Source organism: Lactuca saligna, chromosome 3 (assembly GCF_052625555.1).
Source record: "Lactuca saligna cultivar CGN05327 chromosome 3, ASM5262555v1, whole genome shotgun sequence".
Classification (NCBI taxonomy): Eukaryota; Viridiplantae; Streptophyta; class Magnoliopsida; order Asterales; family Asteraceae; genus Lactuca; species Lactuca saligna.
This window is the reverse complement of record NC_136419.1, coordinates 46,714,304-46,724,473: the sequence shown is the minus strand read 5'-3', so window position 1 is coordinate 46,724,473 and position 10,170 is coordinate 46,714,304. Positions and strand designations below refer to the sequence as shown.

Below are 10,170 nucleotides of genomic sequence, written 5' to 3'. Positions count from 1 at the left end.
TCTCGAGGTCCTTTCCATACAAATGAACTGACCCACACAGGTCTAAGACATCATATGACACACAATACTTCTCAAAATGGAACCTACATGTAAGTCCGAAATCTCATTTCGCCTTCTCAATACACCATTAGAGCCAACTCAAACTCGAGAGTCTGGCCCGATGTGGAATTTGAACCACTCATTTCCAATCTGATACTCGACCTGTACTTGGGATTCACGAATTTATGCGCATACTATCTCTCCAATTTCTTCCATTTACGATAATCCCTCCTCAACTCGGGATATAACAATCCTCGACCAAAACGGAGACCCTAGTCTCTCCCCCGGTCTGGAAATCAAGTTCCAGAAAACTCAAGTGTTAAGGCAACCCGGGCCTAATAAATCTTCTGTGTCCTACTCTGACTAGAGAATACTACAGCTCCTCGTAGATTCACAACGCTTCTCTCCTTGCTCGCTGGCTAGTGAAAGCTACAGTTCCCCCACTGTTCCACAATACTCTTTCATTGACCAGTGAAAACTACGGCTCCCCGTAGTTTCACAATACTCTCCCTCTGACCAGTGAAAGCTACGAATCCCTACAGTTTCACAATGTTCGCTCATCGTTTGGTGAATACTACGGCTCCCCGCTATCACCACACCCTCTTGCTGACTAGTGAATACTACGGCTCCCCACAATATCACCACACTCTCTCGTACTAATTCATGGATGATGTAGCTCCCCGTAGTCTTACAACATTTTCTCTCACCACCCCACGACCTCATCCTCAAGTCAATGCCACGCTGCGCTCACTAACTCATGCTCTGCAGCCCAACATAGATAGGTTCACACACCCATCCAAAAAAAAAGCATCACTACTCCCGACGGCAACCACCATGACAAAACTCATTTTCTCGCTACAGTTCACATTTTTAGATAATCTCGTTGATGTCACGCCGAAGGGTTCCCACTGGAACCATAGATACTTGATACACCACTTGCCATCTCAAACTCAAGACTCAAAATACTCCAAATTTAGGACATCATACTCGGATACCTTGGTACACCATCACAGAACCTCACGATGTATTTCCTTAACCACTGATCTCATACTCACAACATCATACTCAGATACCGCAGTGTACCCTCTTAGAATCTCACAACTGATCTTCTTCTCGCACCACTTGCAACTTCGAAATATTCCCATCCCACAAATTGAAACACAGAGGAATCGACAATAACTGAAAACACGTTTGACGAAAATCCGAAACTACGCCCTCTACTGATCACCGTCCATATGAACTACTCACACTGACTCTGAGATTGGTTGACAAATCAACTGTTGTTCCTTCTGGAGTATAAATCACAATCTATACTTATACCCGCAAATCTCAACTATTGCACCCTGAACTCGGTGACCCAACCGCCTCGAACTCAACAATTGCAATCCTGAAAGATCCCCGACCATAATAAATTTCTTGGCCAACGGCCACATGCCGTGGGTTCTCTCATCCTTCCTTAAGCACATACCCATACATCACCCTGCCTTGCACCTCGCCTCACCCACCAATAACCCAGGTCTCATGTGTCCGCACCACGAGTCTCCATAACTAGTTCTCTAACCGCACTTTGAATAGATCCTTGATCCTCTCAATAGAATACTCAGTTCTCCCCCACTCAGGGTTCGATCCATCACTAATTGGCACACCAACAATCTACTCCATAGACTAGTTCACCAGGTATATCACACTTGACTCTTGGAACGTACCATATAATCACCTTAATGATCTTCCCGATGGAATCAAGCAAATCCAAAAATCTTGTAACTCAAACAAGAATCTCAGAATCCTCCCATCGTGACTGCCTCTAATCATCTCGAAGCCTCATACCGATATACCGTCGGATACCCCAACTATTCTGAATTAGCCTGACTCTCAGTCTGAAAATAATGCACTTAACACACACTTCATCTCTAACTCCTCGACCATCATACCATCGCGAGAATCATCATAAAGCAAGAGACCACAATCTCACAGTCTGTACACAACGAAAATAATGAGGGCCACCACCTCGATATACTCCTCTTAACCACTTGAAACCGCCGCTAAAAGCATGCCTCCCCAAAAGGCACTTCCCTGTTCTCTTCCATTATAGACCCACAAATGACCTTCTCATGATATAAGAAATACATCGCAACAAACATGCTGCCCAAAATACTTTGGTGAAAAGGTTGCAACCCCATGGGGTTTACCCCATACTTTGAAAACCGGAAGCTCGACATCATTTTTGCTTTTCCTTGAAAACGGGGACATTGCAACTCTTGCCACAGAAGATGACACCTCATCATTCAGTTGATTGATCAACTCAGACCACGACCCTCCAATAAGCATGATCTCTACTCATCCCTGAGTCTTTCGACTTCAACTGGCATCTCACCAAAAATCTCTCGGACACTAACTCGATTCCCCCCCTCAAGGTATGCTCTATTGAGACTCATTCAACATGGTACTCAAGCCCCACACTCTATCCCATATGATCCCAATCTAATCAATCACAACTGGATAACTGGTAAAACCAGAAGCACTAACTGCCACCAATCATGGTACTTGAACCATGTGATAATCTCTCGATCTGCTGCGAATCATGGTACCCGAACCATGTTATCTCCTCTCAATCTGCTACGAATCATGGTACCTGAACCATGTTATCTCCTCTCAGTCTGCTACGAATCATGGTACCCAAACCATGTTTTCTCCTCTTAATCTGCTACGAATCATGGTACCCGAACCATGTTATCTCCTCTCAATCTGCTACTTAGGAACTTTGGAAGTCTTCCTGTTTCGAGTATGGGTCCTCTACTTTCAGTAGTACGAGCCCATACTACCTTCCACATCTACCCATACTTTCCACACGGATCGTCCCATATTTTCTAAGTAGCTGCTCAACCTTCTTGATTGCTAATCTCGTTGAACCCGGTCACTCCCCAGCGAATACTCTCCTCAAACAGCGTACGTATCTGACTAATGTCACTCCTAAGGCTCTTCCTAGGTTCTCACATTTCTCTTCCATCAGCTGCTGAAGAACTCCTTATGATGCATACAGTCTACCTCCTGAATATCGTCATATTCACTTAGTTGCTGACTCCCATCATCAAGAGTTCCACAAAGCACGAAGCAAGCAGCATTCAGGCATCGAATAATCTCCACCAGCACGTAAAACCACTCTAGACTACACTCTATTTTCTTTACTCACACTCAAAAGGTATCACCGAACTCAAGCAACCCCACCTCTCTTGGATATCTATCCACTCCCTTAGTAGGCTCCTCCAATGCTCACCCATGTATCTCTCCTAGATTACTCCTCTACTCAAAACTCTCTTTAAAAGATTTCTGATGCATACTCTTATTCCACACATACTCAAAGCACATCACAGACAACAATAATTCCTAGGCTAAGGCATCACAAATCGGGAAACTCTATCCCTAACATATGAAATACCTAGCCTATCATCTAACATGCATCCCTAATATCTTAATAATAACTCATAACACAAATAAGTAAGAGTATTTTGGGAAATCACCGTTCAGGATTTGGCTGATTGAACACACTGCTCCTTCTTGTTTTCTCTTAGAAACTCTTGCTCATTTTAGAAATATCATTTCTTTTGAAATTTTTTCTCAAATCCCCATTTTGAGTCCAGACATACCTGAAGGTGCATCCGACCCGAAGGTGCATCCGAATCCCTCAAACCAAGGCTCTGATACCAACTTGTAACGCCGTAAATTTTCAAATAAAATTTTCATTTAAAATTACATAATTATCATAACACATTTCACAACATCTCGTTTATTTAATTTACAAATCGCAACTCCATAATTGTTTGGTTTAAATCTATGATCCTAAAAACATAACTCCTTCGCTTGTTTGTACAATCAAGCCGGTGCCTTCCCGTGATCCTGAGAAAAACCTAATACACATAACACATAACACAGTAAGCACAAAGCTTAGTGAGTTCCCTAAAATACCACACATATCTCTGTAGCCACTCAAGGCTATAACACAGTAAGACCCTTCGGTTAATGTATCTCAGTGGAACCCTTCGGTCCCACAACTTTGTAAGCTCTGAATAATACACAACATAAATCACAAAGAAATAATGCAGGATATCACAATACACAATGTAAGCACATAGGACATCTCAGTCACACAAAGATACCACTCATGGTAAGTATAGTGAGAAGAGTTACCTTGCAAGCAACAATCAAATAACCCTGCACCCGAATCTCGAACTAGCCTCCGCCTATCACAAGGGTTGAATATCTCTAATTAATACTCTTTTTCACGACTCTAATAACCGAACGCTATTCTTTCTCTCTCTAACTCTTGAATTGGATAAAAGACCATTTTACCCCTCCATTATCTCTATTACCCATGATTGACACAACCCTGAAGTCAACAGAAGTCAACTCGAGCCAACAGTCTATGTTTGACCTGACTTGACGAGGGCACCTTTGTGACTCATCGAGTCCACTTGTTTTCCTCAGAAGTCTTGTGAAGGTCCAACTTAGCTCGTCGAGTTGACACCTAACTCGCCGAGTTATAGCATGATCAAGCTCATCGGGACAAACTCTCACTGACTCGTTGAGTCAGCCCATGGACTCGGAGAGTCCCTTCGATCTTATTTCTCATTCAGACGATTTAAGGTAGATCCATCACTCTATACACTAGATTATACCATCCTAAGGCTCGATTGACACGTAAAGCTTCGATCTTTACACTTATGTATGGTGGTTTTGCTCCGATCTACCAATACATGTTCTCATAAGGTGTTAAACACCATACTCCTCATATATATGAATAAAGTTGGGACTTTTGGGCTCTAGGGACGTCACAAGGTCCAGATCTGAGGTTTAAACCTCTAGATAACTTAGTATTCTCGAAGTCACAAATAATGTGATGAAAACCCTAACTTCTCAACTCATGAGATATAACCAAATAAAAGGGAAATATTCAAGCTTTTTACCTTCCTCTTGAAGCTCGAGATGAAAAGGCATGAACCCCAACAACTTCTTCTTGCTTCTTGCTGAACAAACTCCTCTTCCTCCTCAAAGATGCACTAAAATCCTTCAAGGTTAGCTTGGAGACTTTCTTAGCTCGCTATAGTCGTTTAGGGTTTCACACAGAAGGGTTAGGCAGTTGGTGAGGCAGAAATGGGGGCATAAGTTCCCATATATAGGCCCCAACACCGAGAAATTAGGTTTTCTCTGCCCAGCACCTACTCGGCGAGTCGGCTCTCTGACTCGTCGAGTCCATGCATTAATCCCACACAGACAACTCGACTCTACTTGGCGAGTTGGACTCACAACTCGTCGAGTCACTCCATAAATCTTAAAATTACTCACACAATAATATACCTGAAAGTACGGATGTTACATGTGGATTGATAAAAAATGACAATTTTACCTTGCTGATAGTGATGGATGAAGTTAGGGACGAGCAAAAGGACCGAACCGGCCGGAACCGACCCGAACCGGACTGGAACCGGGAACCGGCTTCGGCCAAAATCAAGAACCGAACCGGCCCGGTGGTTCTATCGGTCCGGTTCTACCGGTTCCCGGTTCCTACCGGTTCTTGTCGTGTCTTCAAATGTTGGAACCGATCCTTGAAAAATAGCATCATACGGTTCCGGTTTTTGCCGGTTCTACCGGTTCCGGTTATATCAGTTCCGGTTCCTACCTGTTCCCGGTTCCAAAAATCTACAAAAATAACGTCCCGGTCCCGGCCCGACCGGTTCCATCGGGTTCCGGTTCCGGCCGGTTCCCCGGTCCATTTGCTCATCCCTAGATGAAGTTGCTAAAACTTAAATAAAACAATATATATGAAAAAGTAATTACAAGCATACAAGATGTACATGAAACTTAAATAAAAAACTATGAAACATTTTCTAGTTTATCTATCAATTTACAAACGCGTTTTTTTCTTTTTAGTTGTTTTTATAATAAGCCAGTTTTTATTTTGTTAAAAAAGTAATATATGTAAATGAATACAAATATTCAATCCCTGTATAGTGAAAAACAAAATAAATAGAACCGGGGAAAACAAGACAATAGAACAGTTTAAACAAGAAACCAAGATAATCAAACAACCCAAATTCAACATACCGAATAAACATAATTGTGTAAAAAATAATAGAACAATTGTAACTCATATGAATCTTGATCTGATCATGATGAGTTTCAACAATTTATTCAAAAATCACATATTTTAACCTACCAAGTAACAACTATTTTGGCATTCAAAATTGCAAGAACTTTAATGAAAATTAACAAATATTCGAACATGAACTACCAAATTGATCAATGCCAACTGTTTGGTGTTCAAAATTGCAAGAACCTGATTGTGGATTCTTCTGGACATAAACAGAAAACATGTTTGTATCTACAAAATGCATAACATCTGAAAACATGCCAAATAACTACTAGATATCCCCAAAGATAACAGAAAACAGAAACATGATGCAAAACAACCCCAATTCAGACCTACAAAAGTGTAATAGAGCTTAATTTTAACCATTATAATCGACTAAAAGTGTAAAAAGAAGGTACATATATACAATTGATTCAACCCTAATTTATATAGCAAAACGATTTGGAGATAACTTGATTACTAATTCTTTTTCCGATTTGAAGAAAATATTTGGAGAAATCGATTTGATAACTAGCGATTTCGAGGACGTCGATGGAAGAAGGAAGCGATGACAATGACGATGATGGATGATTGTCGATGGTGCTGGCAATGATGGAAGGCGGAAGCGATGTCGATTGCGACACTGATGGGGATTTTCGTCGCTAAGAAGAGGAGCGATTTGGCTCAAGACTGTTGGAGATGGGCGGCGGGTAAGTATGAGAAATTTCTCAATCAACAACTTTTTTTGAAGGACTCGATTAGATGGAAAAATATCTGATCTATCTAAATATGCAAATCAAACGCACTGGACCGACATGAGTCAGACAAAAAGTCTGATCTAATCCCAGTCAGACCCAAATCAAGACCTTAATCAAAGATTTATTTTTAAAACTTGCAAAGCATATATTTTGCCACAAAATATTATTTTTAAATAATCTCAAACATGTTTTGGCCATATTTGAGCATGTTAGCCACTAATTCGCCACCAAGCCTGTTTTACATTTATGTTCCATTTATCATGAGCCAAAAAAAATATGATTATAGTCCATCGATTTTGCCATTATAAAACCGTTCCAACGTAAAAATTGCACTATACGTATTCTAATTTATAAACTAAACCAAACCACAACTAAAAGCACATACCTCACCAAATACAACTAAAACTAGGTACCTCACCAGCTACAAAAATTGAATTGTACGGTTTTAACAAGCTAAAACCGATCTTTGTAGTTTTCATACACTTTTAATCAATAATCATACCCAACTAGAGTATGTTTTTTTCTTCTTATTTTCATAATATATAATTCAATTAACTATGAATCTAAACAATTCGGCAAAAATACAATATAGATAAGATTATGGTATTAGGAAATAAAAGAATTTAATTAGGCGCATGAAAATAACAAAGGGTTTAAAATTTTGTACCTTGTGTTCAAAAAAGTTTTTAAATATAGTTTGCAAAAACTTGACTAATAATGGTACAGATTCTTATGTTCTTAGAATATCACTTAATATTATATTTATAACTTTGTTTTTAATATCATATCTTTGATACTCATATCAAATCATGTCGTTGTCCATGTGTATACACGAAAAAACTTTGTTGATAAAAAAAAGATGTGATTTTGATAGTAAGGGTTTTATACTTCTATACTTAAAAAAAATTGAAAATGGAAATCACGGATAGATTAAAAATTAATTAAGTTAGAGGACATGATTCTAGATATATCCTGTAAACTGTTTTATTTTGACCCCTTCAATTATAAAAAGATATAAAAATGCCTAATTTTACTTGTAACATTCCATTAACTTTAAAAATATTTTTTCTTGTGTTTTATATAATAAATCATAAGATGCCGAGTCAATTGAAAACGAAGGTTACTTTTCAGAGAGACTGATTTGGTCAATGGCCAAATTTCTCTTCGTCTTCTATATGATTAATTATCTCTGTTTCCCCCCCTTTTTCACTTTTGATAGCGATATGCTCTTCCTAAAGGGCCACAATATGTGAATTCATAGTTCCTTTTCTCACTAAACCCTTTCTTGACTTCTTCTCTCCATCCACTACCTTCATTAAACACCTATCCTAGGTTTCTGATTGCAAATCATTTCCTCATTTCTAACATGGGTAACTGTTTGAAGTCTTCTTCCCCGAAAGTCGACGCTACTCTTAGCTCCCGAACCTCTGGTAATTTCTTTGATTTCAATGGAGTTTTATGGTTTTGTGTTCGATTATCAGTTCTAATGGATTGTATCTAAAACAGGGAGCTCGAAAATCAACAGCAAAATCAGTTCATCTTCAGGTCTTTCCAGCATAACAGTTTCAACTTTCAGTGGAGGTAGCAGCATTGATGGCGTTTATACCCCAAAATCCGAAGGTGAAATATTATCCTCTCCGAATGTAAAGCCCTTCTCCTTCATGGAGCTAAAGAACGCCACAAGAAACTTCAAAGTCGACAGTCTTCTCGGAGAAGGAGGATTCGGGTACGTTTTCAAAGGTTGGATCGACGAATTCACCCATATCGCTTCAAAACCCGGATCCGGAACTGTAATCGCTGTCAAAAAGCTTAAACCTGAAAGTTTTCAAGGCCATAAAGAATGGCTGGTATGCGTAATTTTCCAAATCTACTCCTTTGAATTGTGATTCCTCTCACTCTTCATCTTCTCCGCTAATCCTCTGTTATTTGCAGACAGAAGTAACCTATCTTGGCCAGCTACACCACCCGAATCTTGTAAAACTCATCGGCTATTGTTCAGAGGGTGAAAACAGGCTCTTGGTTTACGAATACATGCCAAAAGGAAGCTTGGAGAATCATCTTTTCAGAAGTATGTATGCTTAAAGTCATGCAATTTGCACATAACTCTTCATCTTCTTCCATTAAAACGTTTTCCTTCGATTTACAGGGGGCCCACAACCACTCCCATGGGCAACAAGGCTGAAAGTCGCCATAGGAGCTGCAAAAGGTCTAGCTTTTCTTCACGACGCGAAAGACCAAGTCATATATCGTGATTTCAAAGCTTCAAACATCCTTCTTGATGCGGAATTCAATGCAAAACTTTCCGATTTTGGATTAGCGAAAGCAGGGCCAACGGGTGATAGAACCCACGTGTCAACTCAAGTAATGGGTACACGTGGATACGCAGCTCCAGAATACATTGCTACAGGTCGATTAACAACAAAGAGTGATGTATACAGTTTTGGGGTTGTTTTGTTAGAGCTATTAACAGGTCGTCGTGCTGTTGACAAGTCAAAGATTGGTGTTGAGCAAGATCTTATTGAATGGACAAAACCTTATCTTGGAGACAAAAGAAGATTGTTTAGGATCATGGACACTGGATTAGAAGGACAATATCCTCAAAAGAGTGTGTACACTGCAGCCATGATAGCTTTACAGTGTCTTAGTATTGAACCCAAAACAAGACCTCGTATGTCTGAAGTTGTAGTAAATCTAGAAGAGCTTCAATCTGCTAAAAATGTTTCAAAAGATAATCATCGTAAGTTGTCTAGTTCTGTTGCTCTCAAATCGCCAGCTGGACATCGTCAACGGCGTTCGACACCTTTGGGGTCTCCTTTGCCGACCCCACGAGAGAGTAATAATGGAGTTTGATGATGACGAAATGTGGTTCACTTATGTTTTGCATGTTGTAGACATAGTGTTGTATTAGAATCTTGTTTTGTAAGTTTGTTTGTATATATTTGGTAAATAATAAGAAAAGTTGATGTTTCTCATAGATTTGAAATGTCATATGAAAAGCTCAAAGAATTTGTGAGGTTGTATCATGTCACAAAGAGAAATTAAATATCTTTTACTTGTTTATATAAATATTTCTATCTAATTAAATTAATTAAATGGTGACATGTGTATTATATACCCCGTAGACATCTTATCATCACTTTTATAAAAAAATCAACTACTTATAATCAGTTTTTTCGAAAAACAATGCAATTTCAACCAATAAAAATATTTCAAAAATTAATTAGGGTTATCTTTTTAACCAACCTCATC

The 10,170-nt window shown here is 39.3% G+C and overlaps 1 protein-coding gene across 1 annotated transcript; it reads left to right on the top strand.

Moving 5' to 3' along the window:
• The first annotated feature begins 8,128 nt into the window (after nucleotides 1-8,128).
• LOC145036374 (putative serine/threonine-protein kinase PBL3) lies at nucleotides 8,129-9,895 on the top strand. Its single transcript, XM_078984818.1, has 4 exons — nucleotides 8,129-8,351; nucleotides 8,428-8,768; nucleotides 8,854-8,989; nucleotides 9,068-9,895. The coding sequence occupies exons 1-4, from the start codon at nucleotides 8,288-8,290 to the stop codon at nucleotides 9,769-9,771; spliced, it is 1,245 nt and encodes a 414-aa protein (XP_078840944.1). The 5' UTR covers nucleotides 8,129-8,287; the 3' UTR covers nucleotides 9,772-9,895.
• Nucleotides 9,896-10,170: the final 275 nt, after the last annotated feature.